At 39.3% G+C, this 22,779-nt stretch overlaps 1 protein-coding gene across 1 annotated transcript in view; it reads right to left on the bottom strand.

Annotated features, from left to right (window-relative positions):
* Positions 1 to 14,299: 14,299 nt before the first annotated feature.
* LOC125146491 (olfactory receptor 52B4-like) overlaps positions 14,300 to 22,779 on the bottom strand; it is a 9,032-nt gene continuing 552 nt past the window's right edge. Inside the window, exon 2 of the mRNA XM_047823225.1 lies at positions 14,300 to 15,263. Coding sequence (XP_047679181.1) covers positions 14,300 to 15,262 — 963 coding nt within the window. The 5' untranslated portion in view covers position 15,263. The remainder of the gene's footprint in view (positions 15,264 to 22,779) is intronic.

Below are 22,779 nucleotides of genomic sequence, written 5' to 3'. Positions count from 1 at the left end.
AGGTACCATGTTCCATTTGCCCCCAAAGACCACACCACCACATCCTAGGAAATAGATGGGACTTGGGCAGACGAGGGATGGAGGGTTCTGGAAGAGTTGGCTACAAAGGACCAGAAGAGCTTTTTGGAGTATTAGAAATTCTCTGAAGTCTATTTGTGTAGTAGTCACACAGGTGTAAAACTTTGTCAAAACTAATCAAACTGCATACTCTATATATTTTTTTAATGTTTATTTACTTTTGAGAGACAGAGTGTGAGTGGGGGAGGGGCAGAGAGAGAGAGAAAGACAGAATCCGAAGAGGCTCCAGGCTCTGAGCTGTCAGCACAGAGTCCAACGTGGGGCTGGAACTCACATGCCGTGAGATCGTGACCTGAGCCGAAGTCGGAAGCTTAAGCGACTGAGCCACCCAGGCGCCCCTCAAATTGCATACTCTAAAAGGGTGTATGTTATACCCATAACACATACCCCAACAACATTGATTTCAAAAGAAAATTGTTTTCTGTTTCATTATTTTTTTGATTTTTTAATTTTTATTTTAATTCCAGTTAGTTAACATACAGTGTAGCATTAGTTTCAGGTGTACAATATAGTGACTCAACAATACCATACATCATCACCCAGTGCTCATCCCAACAAGTGCACTCCTTAATCTCCATCACCTATTTAACCCATCCCCACCTTGGATGGAAGGAGGAGCAAGTTTGGTGTGTTTGGGAATCTCCAAATAGTTTCATGGGACACTACTTGGAGCTCTAGGTAAGCAGAAGAAAGGCCACAAGATGTGGACAAGCGTCACGTCATCAAGACTCATTTCCACAGGCAGGGAGAGAGATGGGGAGTTATCTGAAGGAGGATGACAGCCACCACCTAGATCCCAGTGAGGGAGTAAAGTGTCAGCTTGCCCAGGTCCCCTGACTTCCCTCTCATCGTGCCCACAGTACCCACACCGTCCCACGGCAGGGCCCAGTGGGGCTCTCTGCTCTTCGAGCTTGCACTTGCAGAAGGAAGTCAGAAGCCTGGGTTTCCTCAAATATCAGCATGCATGAGGCCCAATGCACATGGAGGATAATTGTGTACATCTTGTAATTTTTATTTTCTTATAAAGCTTTTCCGGTTTTTTTAATAGACTTTTTTTCACAGAATTCTAAAGCTTATTAGTATAGAATTATGTATTTTTTTTACTATTTTTAATTATCTGTAATGAACTACTTTCATCCACAATTTCATTAGTTTGGGCTACCTTTTGCCTTGTTAGTTTGTGTAAAATGATCACCTAATTCTTTCTACTGAAACTTAGTTTCATATATTTTATATGCTAATATACTCTTTCAAAAGCAAATTTCCCTGGGTGAGGGAAGATGGAGGTTTGCAGACAGGAAGAGGCTGGGACAGCTCTCTAAAACTGGAACCCTCGGGGTGCCTGCGTGACTCAGTCAGTTAAGCGGCTGACTTCAGCTCAGGTCATGATCTCCCAGTTTGTGAGTTCGAGCCCTGCGTCAGGCTCTGTGCTGACAGCTCCAATCCTGGAGCCTGCTTCAGATTCTGTGTCTCCCTCTTTCTTTCCCCCTCCCCGACTTGTGCTCTGTCTCTCTGTCTCTCTCTCTCTCTTTCTCTCTCTCTCAAAAGTAAATAAACATTAAAAAAAGCTTTTTAAAACTGGAATCCTTGGCCCAGCTTTACAGAACACCCTGTGCTGTTGCATTTGCCTCCAGTTGTGATACCAGCCAGTGGTCCTTTGAGAGCGAATGATTCAGAAAGGAAGGGGCAAGAGATAGGACACTGCTGATACCAACCAGCACAGCACAGTGCAGACTCACAGACTCCTGGGCCCCAGCTCCAGCCCATCTCCAGGAGACATTTCAGAACGTTTGTATTCATCAGTGCCAAGTGGCACATTCACCGAATGAAGAGTAAAATCCGAGGTCTCTGAGAATATGTGAGGGACCACAGATACCACCTGCAAAATGTGATGTTTGCTTCAGCTTTCCTACAACACAATAGAAAGGTATTCAGGGGTGACTGACAGCTCAGAGCCTGGAGCCTGCTTCAGATTCTGTGTCTCCATCTCTCTCTGCCCCTCCCCTGTTGGCACTGTCTCAAACTCTCTCTCAAAAATAAATCAACATTTAAAAAAAGGTACTCATATCCCACATTAAATAGAAATATTCTAAAATTGTCTGAGTGTGTTCAAGATGACCACGTGACATAACAGCATTTCTGGTAGAAAGATAATTAACACTTATTTATGTACTATGAGGTGTCCCCCCACCCCCCAACCAAATAACTTGAAGACAATTATGACCATGCTTCTTAAGTCTCCAATATTCTCAAGAATAACTTAAAACATTTGGGAGATAGTACCTCACCTGTAGGGTCTCAGCTACAAAGCAACCCTGAGGAAAAAAACAATTCCTCTTTCCTACACGAGGGAGACTAGATGAGTCACTTGCACCGGGTGGTGCACAGCCTGAGAGAGGCACTGCAGAGGGGGGAAGGTTGAAGGTGCTGAGATTAACAAAAACAAAATAGATCTGGGGTGCAGTCAGGATCAAGAGATTGCCCAGCATCATCCTCAGATGAAATGGAAAATCTCTAGAATCTCACACAATTGAGTGCAGATCCTATGTTTATTCCAGTGAGGGTCTCAGGTTCCCAGGGTTGAAAAACTTCCGATCGCCGTTTGGTGATGGCTCTGTATACTGTCCATGAACAGTCTTGTAGTGCCTGAACAGTCCATGAACAGTCTTGCAGATTGAAGGTTCCTTATGCCCTGAGATTCTCCTGAGCCCACCCAAACTTTCCATGGTGGATACCACATCCCTAATTATGACCCAGCATAGTCCTAAGGCCCCAGAAATAAAAGATGGCCTTATAACCACATATACTTTCAGAGATGATGGGAAAGAGAAAGCCCTAGGATGGATTCCTGGATGGTGCGAATCCACACTTGATACCCACTGGATTGTGTATTTTGAATTCAGATTCCTTCTCTGGTCTTTTCTTCAAAATGGAAATTTTAGAAGCAGCTCACAGCAGAGGGCGCCATTTCTTGGGCCAGGATGCTCTGTGAAAAGATCATGGCCCTTAGCCTGGAGATTTCTTTGTTGGGGTTTGCTAACAAGTCCCCTCCTTCCCTCCCATAACCACTTTCTCATCTTGAACTCGGGACTAGGAATTTCAGAGGATGAAAGACCTGAATATCCCTGGAGAGTTGCCTGTCAATAATTCAAGAGAGTGTAGGATGTTCCTAGTGAGGCAGAGCCTCATTGTTGCAATATACTGACTGGTATGCAGGGGTCTAACAGAAATAGACAGAAGCTGATTTCTGCCAGTTTCCATGGATGAGTGCTGGAGATAAGGGTGTGTGTCCATACTCAGAAAGGCTGGATGTATCTGATTTGATATCCCTTCCCTCACCAAAGGTCACCAGGAGATGGAGGGGTTGAAAACTCCCAGGCAAAGAAGGGACCAGAGCAGAAACTGCTTGGCCAAACAGCCCATTAATTCTATTTGTTTCATTTTAGGTGTTGGTAAAAGGATAGTTGTCAATGAAAATGCCCAAGACCTGGGGATATTACCAAGTATGGCAACACCATTTGACCTTCTCTGTCGCTGGAGACTCAGAACAGGCCTTTCTTCATTCCTGACAGGAAAGAGTGAGGCTCATCAAGAGAGGAGAAACACTGACCCACTTACACCACTGCTGAGGGCACCCGTGTGTCCCAGCACTCCGGAGTCTTCCTATGTCACTGTAAGTCCTAATGTGAACAAGCCAACTGAAAAATGGAGACTTGGCTGGGCAAAGAAAGGAACAAGTTTCTAGTGAAACATAATTACTGAGAATTAGAAAAGAATATCAGACACTTGCAGTTTTAGTTCCAACATGTAAAGAATTTAAAAGCCATTACTTCCAACTTTACAGTAAGAAAAAAACTGAACAGAATGACTAAAATCCAAAAGACAAGAAATAACAAGTGTTGGTGAGGATGTGGAGAAAAAGGAACCCTCGTGTACTGTTGGTGGGAATGCAAAGTGGTACAGCCACTGTGGAAAATAGTATGGAGGTTCCTCAAAAAATTTTTTAAAAAAGGGGGTGCCTGGGTGGTTCAGTCAGTTAGGCATCCAACTCTTGATCTCAGAGTTGTGAGTTCAAGCCCTATGTCGGGTTCTGCACTGACTGCAAAGCCTACTTAAAAAAGTAATAATAAAACTAGGACTACCATATGATACAATAATTCCACTACTGGGTATTTACTCAAACAATATGAAAACACTAATTCAAAAAAAAATGTATGTACCCCTGTGTTTTTCATAGCATTATTTACAATAGCCAAGATATCGAAGCAACCTAAGTATTCATCGATAGGTAAATGAATAAGAAAATGCCATTTGCAACAAAATGGATGGACTTAGAGGGTATTATGCTAAGTGAAGTGAGTCACACTGAGGAAGACAAATACCATGATTCCATTCACATGTGGAATCTAAAAGAGCAAAATAAAACAAAACAAATGAACAAACAAAAAGCAGAATCAGACCTATAAATAGAATAAGCTGGTGGTGACCAGAGAGAAGGGGGGAGGGATGATGAAGGGGAGGGGGAGATACAGTTCTCCCGATATGGAATGAATAAGTCACGGGAATAAAAGGCACATCACAGGGAATATGGTCAATGATGTTATAATAAGTTTGTATGGTGACACATGGTAGCTGTACTTGTGAGCATAGCATATACCATATAGAGAAGTTGAATCACTATGTTGTACAGTGGACACTAAAGAAACATTGGGTGTCAACTATACTAAAAAAAAAAAGAAGAAGAAGAAGAAGAAGAAGAAAGGAAGAAAGAGAAAGAAAGAAAGAAAGAAAGAAAGAAAGAAAGAAAGAAAAAAGCTGAACAAACAACATCAATGTCTTTTCCTGGTTGCCACAGAGAACTGAGGCTATAGGATAAACCACCATCCTCGAATCTAGAGTCAGAAGATAGGTAAATGCAGACAATAACAGTCTCCATCTACTTAACTAGAGAAGTTGCATGAGTCATCAACTAATAGGTGCATTAAAATAGTAATTTTATTTTTTATAAATTTTTTTAGTTTATTTATTTAGAAAGAGACAGAGACAGCATGAGTGGAACAGGGGCAGAAAGAGAGAGAGAGAAGGTCAGCACAAGAACCCAATGTGGGCCTCGAACTTGGAACCATGAGATCATGACCTGAGCCGAAACTGAGTGGGACACTTACCAACTGAGCCACCCAGGTGCCCCTAAAATGGTGATTTTAATGAATTGCTAGAGGCCAAGCCTGGATAGCTTGAGAGTGAGAAATTCCTGGGAGAAACCAAGTTAGGGGACTACCTCACACAGTCCGGGAATTTATTTCCAAGAAAACCAAATCAGGTCCACTAATGAAAAGCCAAGGGGGAAAAAGAAAATCTTGCCTTTTCTCTGGCAAAGGGAAGGTGAAAGAACCATTACAAAATATGTCTAAAGAATTACCCATAATAAAATGAAATGCAAGAGAAAAAGGAATGAAAAGGGGGGAGAAAAGAAAATATCCAAAGAATTGTGGGTCAATTTCCTAATATGTAATATATGTTTAACTGGAATACCAGGAGAAAAAAAAAGAGAATGGACCAGGATCACAAAAAGTATTCAAAGTAAAAATGGCTAAGAATTTTCCAAAAAAAACCCCCCAAAAAACAAAAAAAAAACCAGCCAACATCAAATCAGAGATCTAAGAAGCTGAGAAAACGTCAAATAGGACAATTTTGTGTTAATTCTACACCTAGAAAATGAATATCAAATCACTTTTTTAACTATTATGTTCAGTTTGCTTAAAAAGGCAGCAAGAAATAAGAGTAAGGAAGTTTTTGTTTTAGAATAAAGTTTGTTTGTTTAGTTTTTTTTTTTTTACAATGATGAATTCTTTTATAATCATATCAAATTTTAAAATTATCTATGATTAGGGCACCTGGGTGGCTCAGTCAGTTAAGTGGCTGACTTCAGCTCCGGTCATGATCTCACAGTTTTTGAGTTTGAGCCCCGTGTAGGGCTCTGTGCTGACAGCTCAGAGCCTGGAGCCTGCTTCAGATTCTGTGTCTCCCTCTCTCACTGCCCCTCCCCGACTCACACTCTGTCTCTCTCTCTCAAAAATAAATAAACATTAAAAAATTTTTTTCATTATCTGTGATTTTCTAATCAACTTACTCTATTTCTTGAAATAAAGCCAAGGTAACAATGTTTAAAATAAACCAAACTGCATTCTAAAAAGGATTCTTTTCAAAGCATAAAGAAAGGAAGCCAGGATAAAATCAATCAACAGCTATAGATTTAGATAAATAGATCACCTCAGTTATGAGCTATGTTTCACACTGCAACATACCTTTTTTCACACACACGTGACAAATACCCCTCTCACAAACTGCATATCCAGAAGGACTGTACTGTAAGCCTAGATTTAAGGTCAGTTCAGAGAGTCCAGAAGAGATAGGATTAATAATGAATGTGGGTGCTGTGGGCAGGCTGGAGAGGCAAGACAGTGAAGGAGACTTGCATGGTCTCAGTCATGTCTGGGCACCGCTATCCCTCCACTGGGGCCCCTCACACAAACCCACACAAATACAAGAAACCACCCACCCTCCACATGCCATCAGAAGATATATATCTAAAACTCCATCTACTTTTTTTCGTTCTCATTCTAACACTGTTTTCCACACTGGCATCACCTCTTTTCTGCCCTATGGCCTCCTGATGATTTTCCTGATTAACACACTCTACATACCCAATATACATTCTTCACAGAACAACCAAAATTATCTTCTACAATGGAAATATGATCACACCATGTTTGAAAACAAAACATTTCCTTGGGTGTCCATTGCTTTTAGGTTTACAATTTAATTCAATTTTTTAAATATTTATTTTTGAGAGAGAGAGAACACGCTCATGTGCACACACATGGATGGGGGAGGAACAGAAAGAGGGAGACCAAGGATCTGAAGCAGGCTTCACACTGTCAGCACAGAGGCTGATGTGGGGTTCCAACTCAGGAACCACGAGATCATGACCTGAGCCAAAGTCGGACGCTTAACCCACTGAGCCACCCTGGCGCCCCTTAAGCTTAATTTATTAACAATGTCTACCTGGCACTTAGTGAAGGGATCACGGAGAGCTTCTGATCTTAGTTAAAGCCGATCATTGTATTCCATTCCTGCTGCCCCTCTTACAGTACCTCACCAGAGCCAAGCTCCTTCTCATGTCATGTGGTTTTGTCTCCTGAACTCTCTGCGCCTAATTTACTTAACCAAGTCCAACTAATCCTTCATATCTGTCATTAAAGTCTCCTTCTTCAGGTAGGTATCTTTGACCATGGGACCCAACAAGGTCCTCCATTATCACAAGTGTTACTCAAATACTTATTTATATCTTTATTTGTAGTGTCTGTTTTCTCAAGTCAGCAAACTCTGAGTTTGCATATTCCTCTCATATCCTAAAAAATATGTGGAGATTGAAATGAAAAAGTACCATTTTCAAATACATCTAAAGAAAAAAGTGCTTACATATAAAGTTAGCAAAATATGCATTGGATCTGTATGCTGACCATTAGAAAATGCTGATGAAATAAGCCAAAGAAGATGTAAATAAATGGAGAGGCATACTAGGTTCATGAATCAGAAGACTCAGCATAGTAAAAAGATCATATGTCAATCTTTCCAAATTTCATCTATATATCTAATGAAATTCCTATCAAAATCCCAGCAACATTTTTGGTAGTCATAGACCCACTTATTCTAAAATCTATAAGGAGAAGCAAAGGACCTGAAATACATAGAACAATTTTAAAGAAGAATGATGTGTGAGAAATCACTCTACTTGAAGTTGAAGCTAACTATTTAGCCATAATAATCAACAATAGTGTGTCAGTGGCAGAGGATAAATGCAGAGATCACTGGAACAGAATAGTAAACCCGAAAACAGGCCTACATAAATATGTCCACCTGATTTTGGGCAATTAATTATACAGAAGTAATTTAATGGGGGAAGAACAGCTTTTGTCAACAAATGGTGCTGGAGCAATGAACAATCATAGGCCAAAAAGAAGGGGAGGGAAGGGGAGGGAAGGGAAAGGAAGGGCAGGGTAGGGAAGAAGGGAGGAAGGGAGGAAGAAAGAAAGAAAGAGGGAAAGAGAAAGAAAAGAAAGAAAGAAAGAAAGAAAGAAAGAAAGAAAGAAAGAAGAGAGGAAGGAGGAAGAAAGGAAGGAAAGAAGAAAAATGGAGAGAGAAATGGAGGGAGGGAGGAAGGAAGGAAAGACAGTTAACTCAAAATTGATCATAGATTTAAATATAAAATGAATACTCATAAAACATTTGGAAGAAACAGAAGAAAATCTCTCCAAACCTGGAGCAAGATGAAGAGTTTTAAGATGACACCAAAAGCACAACCCGTAAAAGGAAAAAAATCAATAAACTGGGCTTATCAACTTAAAAACTTTAAAAAGTTTTAAAAATTAAAACTTTTTACTCTGAGAAAGTCCCATTAAGAGAATGAAGACAAGCTATGGGCTGGGAAAATTTATTTGCAAACCACACATCTGCCAAAGGCCTTACATTTACAATATGTAAAGAATCCTTAAAACTCAGCGGTAAACACACAACGAATTCAACTAGGAAACAGGCAAAGTACACAAACTGACATTTCATTGAGGAGAAATGTGACAAACAAGCACATGGAAAATGCACATCATTAGCAATTAGAGAAATGCACATTAAAACCACAACGGCATAGCTATCAGAGTGACTGAAATAAAAAATAGCGATGACAAAAAAAAAAACTAGGACACCAAAAGTTGGTGAGGATACAAAGAAACTAGATCACTCACGTGTACCGGTAGAGCAGGAATACAGACTTGTGGTTTCTTATGAAATTAAATATTCAGTTAGCGTGCAACCCAGAATTGCACACTGAAGCATTAATCTCAGAGAAATGAAAACTTACATCTACAGAAACACCTATGCATGAGTGTTCATAGCAGCTTAATTCATAGCCCCAAACTGGAAACAACTGAATCGTCATTTAACATATGAATGTTTAAAAACACTACGATACATCCTTTGTACATCCATGGTAGAATAACAGGGAATTCTACACAATAAACAGAAATAAACTACTGATACACAGAACTATGTGGATGAATACCAAGCAAATTATGTTGAGTGAAATAAACCCAGTCTCTGAAAGGTTATGGGCTGTATGATTCCATTTACGTATCATTCATAACAAAATTTTAGAGATGAACACCCAATTAGTGATTGCCAGGGGCTAGGTATGGAAGGAGAGGGATGTGGATAAGGCAACAAAAGGTATCATAAGTGGTGATGAATAATTCTGTTTCATAACTATGGTGGAGGTTCTGTGAATCTAACATCATAGAATTATTTAGAACTACAGGCATACATGCGCACACACACTCACACACACAAAGAACTATACACACACAAGCACACATACAAATCGTACACATAAAACTGATAAAGTCTAGTAAGTTCTGTGGTTTGTACCAATGTCAACCTTACAGTTCTGATATTGTGTTAACTAACATGGGGTGTTACCATAGGGGAAAACAGGTTGATAGAGAGAAACATGAACTCCCAGTACATAGTTATTATGCAACTTTCTGTGAATATATAATTATTTTTAAATTTTTTTAATGTTTATTTATTTTTGAGAAAGAAAGAAAGACAGAGCATGAGCGAGAGAGGGGCAAAGAGAGGGAGGCACAGAATCCAAAGCAGTTTTCAAACTCTCAACTGTCAGTACAGAGCCTGTCAAGGGCCCGAAACCCACAAACCATGAGATCATGACCTGAGCCAAAGTCTGACGCCCAACCGACTGAGCCACCCCGGTGTCCCTAATTAATTCAAAATTAACAGATGTTTTGTAGGGGCGCCTGGGTGGCTCAGTTGGTTAAGTGTTCAATTCTTGATTTCAGCTCAGGTCATGATCCCAGGGTTGTGGGATGGAGCCTGCATTGGGCTCCATGCTAAGCATGGAGCTTACTTGGGATTTTCTCTCTCTCCCTCTGCCCTTCTCCTCTGCTTGCATGCACTCTCTCTCTCTCAAATTAAATTAATTAATTAACTAATTTAAAAAAGATGTTTTGCAGTTGTTAAATGTGAAAAAAGGTATCTTAAGATGAATGAAAATAACAAGCAATAATTATAATAGCAAATATACATAAGTATATGTTTAACGACATTCTAAGCATATTACATACAGTAACCCATTTAATCCTCATAAGAACTCTATAATGTTTATAAAGTAATCCTAATTTAGCGATGAGAAAATGAAAGTAATGAAATTAATATGAATAATACTCAAATCCTTGCTTATAGTGAATTTTCTATGATTAAGCAATGTAACAAGACAGAAAAGACATACATATAGCTATTAATGTATTTAAATGTTAAATATTTAAATCAGTTTATAAAAACAATAAAAATAAAAATTTATCTAGACATATTGGATAAATACTTAAAAATGATACTGAAAACATGTATTGTTATAATACAATTTAAAATTAATGAAAAGAGATAAGGAGAACCCAGAGTTTTGAGAGTTAAATGGCAAAACCAAAAGTAACTAAAATCATCTGGGGGATTTAGTAGTCAAGAGCACAACCTGACAAATAAAAATAAAATGGATTTGTCTTTGCCTCTGACATTTTCCTTGGTAGAATTTCTGTTTCCCCATCTGTAATACCTATTTTATGAAGTGCAAGCGAAGGTGATGTGAGGTAATGTATATAAAATGTTTTGCATGGGACCTGTAAAGTAAGTACACAAATGATTGTTACTATTACTTTATAAGATGAAATATGGTCATCTAATATATGTTTAACCTCAATGTCAATTAAAAATATAAGTAAAAATTGCAGTGTAAAGCAACTTCTTACTCAACATGTCTCCAGAGGCAAGGGAAAAAAAGCAAAAATGAACTACTGGGACCTCATCAAAATAAAAAGCTTCTGCACAGCTAAGGAAACAATTAGCAAAACTAAAAGGCAACTGACAGAATCGGAGAAGATATTTGCAAATGACTTATCAGATAAGGGGTTAGTGTCCAAAATCTATAAAGAATTTATCAACCTCAATACCCAAAAAACAAATAATCCAGTGAAGAAATGGGAAAAAGACATGAATAGACGCTTCTCCAAGGAAGACATCCAGATGGCCAACCGACACATGAAAAAATGCTCCACATCACTCTTCATCAGGGAAATACAAATCAAAACCACAATGAGATACCACCTTACACCTGTCGGAATGGCTAACATTAACAATCGGGCAACAACAGATGTTGGTGAGGATGCGGAGAAAGAGGAACTCTTTTGCATTGTTGGTGGGAATGCAAGCTGGTGCAGCCACTCTGGAAAACAGTATGGAGGTTCCTCACAAAACTAAAAATAGAACTACTCTACGACCCAGCAATTGCACTACTAGGCATTTATTTACAGGATACAGGTGTGCTGTTTCGAAGGGACACATGCACCCCATGTTTATAGCAGCACTATCAACAATAGCCAAAGTATGGAAAGAGCCCAAATGTCCATCCATGGATGAATGGATAAAGAAGATATGGCATATATATATATATATATATATATACACATACATATATGTATACACAATACACAATGGAGTATTCCCTGGCAATCAAAAAGAATGAAATCTTGCCATTTGCAACTTCGTGGATGGAACTGGAGGGTATTGTGCTAAGTGAAATTAGTCAGAGAAAGACAAAAATCATATGACTTCACTGATATGAGGACTTTAAGAGAAAAAACAGATGAACATAAGGGAAGGGAAACAATAATATAAAAACAGGAAGGGGGACAAAACAGAAGAGACTCATAAATATGGAGAACAAACTGAGGGTTACAGGAGGGGTTGTGGGAGGGGGGATGGGCTAAATGGGTAAGGGGCACTAAGGAATCTACTCCTGAAATCATTGTTGCACTATATGCTAACTAATTTGGATGTAAATTTAAAAAAATAAAAAATAAAACAAGCTAAAATTAAAAAAAAATTGCAGTATAATATTTTTGTCCTTTTAAATGGCAAAAAAAAAATTAAAGAAAACTGTGCAACTCCATTATTAGTGCAGAGATAAATTATCCTCATCCTTTCTGAGGACATTTTTATAAGATTCATAAAAAAAATCTATAAAATCTGCAATAGCATATCTAGGACTCCATCCTGAAAATAAAAAATTGAAATACCCAGAGTAAGATGTATGTTCAGGGAAGTCTTATTTATATAGTTAAAAATGCTCCAAATGTCCAATAATATTTAAAATGTATGAAAATATATATGCAAAGAACAATGAAGGTAAAGCAATACACCAAACTGTTACCAGTGGTTTCCTCCTGACTAGGGATTTTCTTTATATTTTTGTTGTTTTCCAATTGTCTTACATTGAGTATTTACATCTTATATTAAAAGAAAATATGTAAAACTTTGATTTGTGAGCATAACTCGTTCTGGAAACATGCTTGTAATCCAAAGCACTTGTATACCAAAGCAAATTTCAAGAACCCTTGGCTCAGTTGTGATCATGTGACATTGGGCATCACGCACTACTCCAATTACAAGACATTGCTCATTTATCAAGTTAAAATTTATTAGAAATGTTTACTCGTCTTGCAGAACACTCATAGAACAAGTTACTCGCAATCCAAGGTTTTACTGTTGCTTACAAATAATTTATCTAAACATATCTGGTCTGTAAACTTAAGCAGCAAATAAAAATGAGCCTTAAATTTGTAAATATATAGTCATAATGCTATGCAAAAAGGGCTTAAAATAATAATGCTTCATTAAATATAGTAACACTCTGCAGTAAACTACTTCATAGGCATAGTAATTGATTGTATAAATGCATATGTATTAGAAACAATGCCAACAAGTACTGCCAGAAAACTAGTTATACATAGTGGAAAAGAAACATATATAGTACAATCAATATTCTGTTTATGTATCGTATGATACTATTTTCCAGGTAGATAAAGGAGTAGATCAAGCTTTAGATACAGATGGAGATGAAATACAAACACAGACTCAGAGACAGGTGTACATGCAGATATAGAAGTATATAGATATGGGTAGATAGCCATAGAAGACAAAATTTTAACAATAAGATTGTTCAGGGGCTGTAAGTTTATGGGTTTATGAGTTCCATTTCATGTTTGTCTTTTTTCTTAATTTCTAATATTTTCTACAAGAAACATAGATTTTTAAAAAGATACATATTTTAAAATGAAATATGGACAACACACTATCTTTCTCAGGAAGGAATTATCAATGAAAGAGCACACTGGGCAGGAGATGTGGTTGGAGAAAGGACCACAGAAGAGAGGAGATGAGAGGTGGGCATGGAAGGAGGAATAGGAGTTTTCCACAAGTTGATGGAGGTTATTCCAAGGCAGATCAGGGACATGGAGAGCATGGCATGATCTAGGGAAGGTGGGGCATTAATGGCCCAGTGTGTCTGATGCTTGGGTTGCTTGGAGGTGACATGGCAGTGCTGCTATAAAGGAAGTCAGAAATCAGGTCATTAAAGGCCTTGAATGCCCTGCTGAGGAGGGGATCATTGAAGAACATAGCCTGATGTTGAGATAGGAGGGTCCCTGTTCCCAGCACACACCACCCCCCAGAAACTACAGGAGAGACCAGTTTCAATCCCCTCAGTCTCCTCAGGGGGTTTTCTGCCAAATACAAAACACAATTCATTTATTTTCTCTTATTACAGACATGCATGCTGATTGGATATAAATTATAATGTAATAGGAATAACTGCAAAACACAGGGATCACTGATTCTAAGAATATCATTAGCCAGAATGAAAGCCATTAAGGAGCAGAGGTTTGTATGTGATTGTCTAGAAACATCAGGAGATGTCTCAGAGCTTGAGAAACTCAGTGAGAAGTAGCTAAGCAAAATCCCAGGCCAGAGCACAGCTCTCACTTCATCCATTTCTAAAGATCATCTTAGAGTCATTAAGGACATATGACTTCTGAAAATCAATGCATCCTGTCCCAGGGTCTTTGCAGGAGCAGGCTTGCTCAGTCCAACATGGTGCTGAGCTCAGTTGTTTTGACAATGAAGGAGTGAGTCCTCCAACCTCCCTGGTGGTCTTGCTCCAGAGACAGAACCCACTGAGCTTTCTCCTGGTGTTTCAGCTTATCTCTCCCACCCACCACTTCCACAGACCACTTCACATATGGTTAGAGATTCTGAAAACTCAGTTCTTCAACCAAAGTGATTTCTGCTTTGTAAACAACATGTGAACCACCTGCTCTCTGATTTGCTTGGTCTTAATCCCATAAATGATGGGATTCAGCATAGGTGGGGCAAGCATGCAGATGTTGGCCAACAAGATGTGGGTATGAGGAGGAATGTGGCGTCCAAACCGCTGAGTAAGGGTTGTGAAGATCGCGGGGCTGTAAAAGAGGACAATGATGCAGACATGGGAGCCACATGTGTTAAGAGCTTTGTGGCGAGCATCTCGGGAAGGGATGTGGAAGACAGCACGGAGAATCAGCACATAGGAAACAAAAATTAGCACCACATCTAAAACCACTGTTAATATTAGGATGGAAAATCCATACCAGATGTTCACACGAATGTCATTACAAGCATATTTGGCCAAGCCAATGTGTTCACAAAAGGTGTGTGGAACAATATTATTTTGGCAGAAAGTCAATCTTTTCAAAAGAAATACTATGGGGAAAAGTGTACAGAAACTTCTCAGAATTATAGTCACACCAATTTTTCCAATCAGTGCACGTGTAAGAATAGTGGTGTATCTCAGTGGGTAGCATATGGCAATGTAGCGGTCAAACGCCATCACCAGCAAGATCCCCGACTCAGACATGAAAGTGCAGTGGATGATGAAGAACTGAGTTATGCAGCGATCCAGGGAGATCTCCCCAGCACGGAACCAGAAGATGGCCAAGGCCTGAGGTACTGTGCACGTGGAGAGGACAACATCTGCTCCGGCCAGCATGCAGAGGAAGAGGTACATGGGTTCATGGAGGCTGCGCTTTGTAAGGATAATGCAGATGAGCAGGCTGTTCCCAAGCAGGGCGATGACATAGGAAACAAAGAAGGGGATGGAAATCCACACATGCTGGTCCTCTAGCCCGGGGATGCCCAGCAAGTGGAAGATTGTATGGCTAACAGCAGTGTGGTTTATGGTTGTCATGCTTGGAGCAGATGACCTGGGATCTCACTTTCTGTTCACAAAGAGATGAAAGAATTATTCTAATATTCCTTGTGAATATTAGGACTTTTGTCATATCTCACACTCTTCATCTTCTCAGAACATGCAAATAGGAAATATGCAAGGATGAAGGATATGGTCTGCACCACAGTGAGTGACAGTCAATTATCCTTACCTCCAACTAACCAAAGTCAGAGACATTACTGTCTGTATTTCACTTTCAAAGAGGATTATGCATAAATAGAGAAACTCATTATTCATGACTGGGAAGAGTGTAAAAAGATACTTGAAACTGACTAATTTAGTAGACAAGAGGCAGCATAAGAAAAGGCGAGCATACCAATCAATGCACAGTATGTTCATGAAACACTTCCAGCGTAGGGTTACAGGTGCATAGGGACTTGCACAAGCAGTGAAGAACCTGATCACAACTTCATACTTAGACCTCACCCTTCACACAGGACACAGCCATCAGATGTCTTAAAGCTATTAGTGTTGAATGATAACCTGTGAAGGTTTATTGGAATAGTAATTGAAGAGATTGGATGCTAAAAAGTAAGTTGGGTTCCAGGAATAGAATGGATCTGAATGTAATACAGCCACAGAGGAATTAAACTAATGTTTATTAAGCATTGTTTTATGCCAGGAATTGCAGTATGAACATTATACGTGGCATTTTGTATGCTCTTCATGTAGGGAGCAGACATCCCCTCTAGGGAGTGGATATTGTCTCCATTTCACACCTAAAGAGGGACTCAGAGAATATGAAACTCTTGTCCAATTTCCCAATCAATAATTGATAGAAATGAGTTTGAAATTTCTCCGACTTCAGTGCATACAGTTTGCTCACTTGTGAAGAGAATCAAGAGAACTTCAAGAGGTAACAGGGCTTGTGTGTCTCATGTTCATACCTTGGGGAGCTAAGCCTAGAAATGACTGAAAGTGGAAAAACAAAGGCATTATTTCTGGGGATGGGGAGTCGCAGTACTTGACATTTGTAAGATTCTTCTGATAGAAACGAACATGTAATTTTACCATTTGTTTCCTAATACACCTTCCTTCATTCATTAGCTTAATCATTCAGCAAGCTTATTTGGAGCATGGGCTGTTTTTCAAAAATCATGTCCTGTGCTTGAGTCCTAACTGAGCTTATAGATTGAGAGAATTGTGGGTAGGTAAGCAGATGAGATCAGTAAAATGTTACAGGTGTAATGGGCTCAGAGGGCACCTCCTGACAAGACAGCCATATCTAATCCCGTTTTTACCAGAATGAAGAAGAAATGGAACCAATAATAAAATACCTTCATCCTGGGGTTTCTGAAGATGTTAAATGACGAGGTATCTTAAAATATCTAGCTCAGGGGCTAAGATAAATCTTATGCTCACTAACATTATTTCTTCCACTCCAGCTCCCTCTTTTGGTGCTGCGATTTTTCTTTCTGGGGAGGAAAATCAGCTCCTAGTTTTTCACACCCGCCGAGATGCCCTGGCCCCTTTCCCAAAACTCCCTCCAACATCTGGCTTTGGGGCAGGTGACCAGTTTGCTGCCATCCTCAAGGCTCTTTTCATGGTTTTCCAGGAGGGGTCCATAGTCTAAGTAAATGTGTTTTCTGTTTTCTCATCTCTCGTAGAACTATGCAGGCACCTGCCATTAACTGGATTGCTTCTCCTGATTTGCCACCCTACAGGAACTTCCATCTGGCCCATACATTCTCATCTACCCTCCCAGACCTCACTTTCCACAGCTGCTAGAACCAATCAGATTTGTGCTTCTGGTCTTTACCATTCTTTGTCCAGATGTATCAATAGCCTCCAAGAGGCCCGTCACCTCCGGCCTTTTGGGGACAGAACACCAGCCCAGTCCTTACGTGGATATTGGAACCTCTCTACCCCCAGATGTCTAATTCACTCACCAACCTTAGGCTGAGTCTCCAGGAACAGAGGCCATGAGATCCATAATAAAAATTGCCTGGTGGGTCAGGAGTTGGGCTGTTTATCCTCTCTTATGGAACTCTGGAGGGAAGTATTTATACCAGGGCTCAGGGGACAGAGCAGGTCTCCACCAGCCTCACCTTCTTCCCAAATGGGCTGGGTCTCTAAAATCATTTCCCATTACCCTCCCTTCCCCCTGACCCTCTTACTCTCTTGCTTCTCTCAAGATGCTCTGATAAGAAAGCCTTTTCTACCTAATCTAGTCTTGCTAGAGGCTTATTTAATGAATGTTGACTCATTTTCAAAGGGAATATTAAATACTCACAATTACTATGTACCAATGATTTATATTTGTAGAGCTTTTTCCTCACAAAAAGACTTAGGTTGAAGTTATATTCATCCCCTGGATTTTAATAAGTTGGAAATTTTAGAATCATGAATAATGATGTTTAAGTATTGCCCAAGAGTATATGAGCATTTATAAACTGTTAACATGCTTAACAGTTAGTGGAAAAGGTGTGAGTCTTAATTACCTTAAACATTTGTATTTTATTTGCCTGCTCCCTTTGGCGGCTGTTAAGATTTTTCACTTTATCTCTTTAGTGTGATTGTGACATACCCAGACACAGTTTATTGATTTGTATTCTCTTTGAGGGTCAATGAGCTTTTGTAATCTGTAAATTTATGACTTTCATGTAATTTGGAAAATTCCAGTAATTATTACTTCCAAAATTATTTTCTACCTCAGTCTCTCATCTCAATTTTGGGATCCCAACTACATATGTTAGACCTTCTGGCATTGTTCCATCAGCACCTGAGGGGCTCTTCATTTTTTTTTTTTCTTTTCCTCTCACATCTTTAGTTGGAAAATTCTACTGATAAATCTTATGGTTAATTATGAGAAGTACAACTATCAAGGTCAAAGAATAAATGTATTCATAGATTTGTTAGGTATTAAAAGTTCCCTCATGGTGGTTGTACCATTGCCATCTGTCATTCTGATTGTTTATCGAGTGTGGCCATTTGCAAGAATGGCTGCCAATAATTCTTCCCTTGGCTGCACACACAAACCAATTCCCCCAATCATGAGGTGTAGTCTATTCTCTGACCCATCGAATCTGGGATCACCTTATGACTTGCATTGGCCAATAAAATAGACTTGAAACGAGGTGTGCATTCCAAGGCATATGGACCTGGCAACTTCCATTTTGTCCTCTTGGAGGCCAGCAGCCATTTAAAAAGCTGAGGATAGACAAATGAATCAGAGAACATGTGGAGAGAGATCACACAGAGGACAAGAGAAGCATACCAGCTGACAACCATAAAGGTAAGGGTTTTGCTTTGAAAAAAAAATTGTTTTAATGTTTATTTATTTTTGAGAGAGTGAGAGCACAAGTTAGGGAGGGGAAAATAGAGAGGGAGTCAGAGACTTGAACTCAGAACTGGGAGATCATGATCTGAGCTGAAACCAAGAGTTGGACGCTTAACCAACTGAGACACCCAGGTGCCCCTAGTTGCTTCTTTATAGCATAAACATGAACTGTTCTTGGCATACAGTAGGCACATGATAAATATTTATTGAATGAAATATGATAGAATGAATAAACTTTGAGCAATAGAAATACGTGACTTCAGTTGCTGGGTGTCATTTAAGGTGCTTGGATACCCTGAAATCTGGTGATTCCCCGATCAGGGAGAGTTTGGTAGAGTTTCAGAATGTTTTATTGGTGTTGGATGATGCCAGGGAATGGGATTTGGGAGCCTCTCACTATTCAATTCATCGAGGAATTTATCAAGAATTCCCACCTCAGCCTGGTACCTCAGGCAGCGAGGCATTTCGCTACAGGCTACATTTACAGCAATATTTCCCATTTCATTTTTCATAACTGCTCCTCAGACACAGTGCATAATTCATCCTTCACCCCTCGTTTGTCATGCCATGCTTCTTCTACTTCTACTACTTCTGCATCCTTATACTCATTGACTTTTTGCCAAAAATATCCTGTTTGATTTTTTTTAAGTCATATAAAATTATGAAATTTTTACTTTAATTTTTTTTAAGTTTATTCATTCATTTCTACAGAGACAGTGAGCGCGAGTGGGAAGGAGCAGAGAAAAAGGGAGAGAGAAACCCAAGCAGACCCTGCACTCTCAGCACAGAGCCTGAGGCAGGGCTCAAACTCACAAAAACGTGAGATCGTGACCTGAGCCGAAACCAAAAGTCAAATGTTTAACCAAATGTTTAACCGACTGAGCCACCCAGGTACCCCCTGAAACTGTCACTTTAAAATAATAGTAATGAAATAAAAAAAAAAGGACAACTGTTGCTAGTGAGGTTTCATTTACTTTTTCTTTGCTCTTTTATATATATCTTTTTACATTCATAACCAAACTATATCTTTTATAGAGATTTATAATAGTTACTATATTTCAAACATACGATTTTATGGATGCAAAATACATCAATTTATGATAGAATCATATTTTACCCATCCATTTCATAACTGTTTGTAAATTTTTAATAAATTTTCATTGTGATAAATATATATAACGTAAAGGTTACCATCTTGATCATTTTTAAATGTACTGTTCAGTAGTATTAAGCATGTTCACACTGTTGTGCAATCGATCTCCAGAACTTTCCATCTGTAAAACTGAAACTCTATAGTCATTAAACAACTACTCAGTCCCCGCTTCCCTCCAGCCACTGGCAAACATAATTCTTTTTGTCTCTATCAGTTTGAGTACTCTCAATATCTCATGTAAGTGGGATCATACACTATCTGTCTTATGACTGGCTTATTTTATTTGTCAAAACGTCCTCAGGTTTCATCCATTTTGTAGCATGTGTCAGAATTTCCTTCCTTTTGAAGGCTGAATAATCTATTATATGTATAAACAACTAATTTACAGGTTCTCAGACCCAATTCCAACATGGGGGAGGTCCTCCACAGAACACAAAGCAATTCTAGGCAACGACCAGGGTGTCCAAGAATTAACTTCATTCTGACACCACCTTCCCAGAGATAGCATCAGATTCCACAGATTACGTGTTCAGTCCTACAAAACTACCTACCCCTGCCCCCATTTGAGACACCAGGTGCAAGTCCCAGGCAGTTACCCGGGCTTCTGACTTGTACAACCACAACCTCCTCCTTAGGTTCTTTTAAACTCAGGGAAACACTTACATTTGTCAGCTGAAGGATGGAATCAGCATCCTCATGGAAGAGATATGTAGGATGAGGTATGGAGAAAAAGCGAGGAAATTCCAAGCTCTCTGAGTGCACCACTTTGCCCCAAACACCTGCTGTTCACCCAGTCCTTTTGGGTTTTTATAGAAGCTTCATTCAAAGTCATGATTGACTAAGTCATCGGCTATTGGCTGATTCAACCTCTAACCCCTCAGGATGTCAGGGGTGGGACTGAAAGTTCCTACCCTCGAATCACAAGTTAGTCTTCCTGGCTACCAGCTTCTTGGGTGGTGTCCAAAAGTCACCTTCATTAACATAACTAAAGACACCTTTATTGCACTTAATCACAGGAAATTCCAAGGGTTTTAGGAGCTGTGAGTCAGGAACCTGGAAAGAAGACCAAATACATATGAGGAATATATTTTGGTTGTCTGGATGACCAAATACATACATTTCTAATAAATCACAATATTACAACCACATCACGTTTGTCCATTCATCCACTGGTTACGATTTAAGTTGCTTTCACCTTTCGCCCATTACCCATAATGCTGCTATGAACACAGGTATACAAATATCTCTTTGAGACCCTACTTTTAATTCTTTTGGATATATACCCAGAGTGGATTTGCTGGATCATGTGGTAATTCTATTGTTAATTTTTTTTTAAAGAACCATCATACTGTTTTTCATAACACCTGCACCTACCAGCACTGCACAAGGGTTACATTTTGTCCAACAGTTAAAATTTCCTGTGGAGATATTTTGTTGTTTTTTGTTTGTTTGTTTGTTTGTTTTGTTTTTTTAATAGCAGACAGCCTAGTAACCCTGACTCACAAAGGTAATGTAAACAGATTAAGAAAAAATGTAAATCTTCTCACATAAATATTAAAGCGTTATCAAAAATGCCAAAGTTTAAATGACTTGCTCACTAAGGCATGTATTTAAGTTCAAGTTTTTTCTAAATTATGAAGGAATGTATTTTTTTAGAGTTAGTGTTTTAAACATATACGGATTTTCAAATTATTTGTGCTGATTTAAAACGGGATGAATCTTTACTAACTCCCATTCAAATGGAAACAAGACTATTTGATGCACTAATGCTAACAATGCTAACATGTGTAAACCTGATTTGGGGATGGTATTGTGGAGGAGGAGATGCGCAAGCTTGGAAAGCCATAAATATCTGACCTATGGATGTGGGTCAGAGGGAGAGATGCTAAAAGGCGGCTGGCTCTGCTTCTGGGCTCCCTGGGGTAATAGCTGTCCTTGAGACCTTGAGGCAAATATATAAACTCACCCATCACTCTGATAATTCCTGTGGTGATTCATGCCATCCTAACCCACAGGGACCCCACTTGAAGCAAATAGGTGATATTTTCTTTCTGTGGAGTATAATTTCAGGGTGGAAGACCCTAGCCAGACTGTATGTTATTGGATCTAAGGCAGGTGGTTAGCAATATTAGGACTGTCGTCGACAGTGAAGTTGACAGAGTTGGAAAGACTAGAGCAGTTGTATGCTAGCGCCACAGTCACTGGCTGGCAAAGTCAACTGTGTGCAGGTCTCTCAAACGCAGCATTCTGTGACATTACACTGACAATGCGAAATTGGCCATAGTAGGAGAATATGCACCGTGAAAACTGGCAAATACTACAAATTAGGGCCCTGTTTCTATTCATTTTTTTAATGTATTTGTTTATTCATTTTTTAATTTTTCTATTTGTTTGTTTATTGGTGAGCTGGTTTACCAGCATACCACGGCACTAGACTCACAAATAAGGGCTGCCCAAGTAGAGTGGAAAGTATTATCTGGGGGGCAGTATGAATATTCTGGGCATGAGGACCCTCTTTAGCTCTCAGGGTGCCAAAGATCTCTGAGCCCCTCCAATGACGTTGCACAGTGGCCTCCGATCCTTTTTATTATAAACACCCAAGGATTTAAAGGGGCTTATTTATTATTTCCTTGTCCTGATCCTTCATTACACTCATCCAATATTTGCCACGTGGTTGTTTTGTTAAACATCTTGAAGACTTACACCATGCATCAGCATACTGTGGAAACACACAGAGAAAAAGGATAATTTTGTGAGCCCTCACAAAATTCACTATTAATTGGAGGAACATGGCCAAGTAGTCAGATATGCTCCTATCTGAGAAAGAGCTACTGACTGACTAAACTCCTTGTGAAAACAAGGGAAAAGAAATGGTTTACGGGGACATGTATCAGTAAGCACATTCCTGACATACTGGGCAGATGATAAGAACTTCCCTGAAAAAAGGTCTTTTTCTCAGCAAGACAAAGCAGGGAGCTAGAGGTGCATTGTCCAGGATTGTGAAAGTACCTGGATCAAGGCTAATGAAGGATTCATGAGGCA

This window comes from Prionailurus viverrinus, chromosome D1, assembly GCF_022837055.1.
Source record: "Prionailurus viverrinus isolate Anna chromosome D1, UM_Priviv_1.0, whole genome shotgun sequence".
NCBI classification, from domain to species: Eukaryota; Metazoa; Chordata; class Mammalia; order Carnivora; family Felidae; genus Prionailurus; species Prionailurus viverrinus.
Note: the sequence above shows the minus strand (reverse complement) of the source record. Positions and strands in the feature narration are given on the sequence as shown.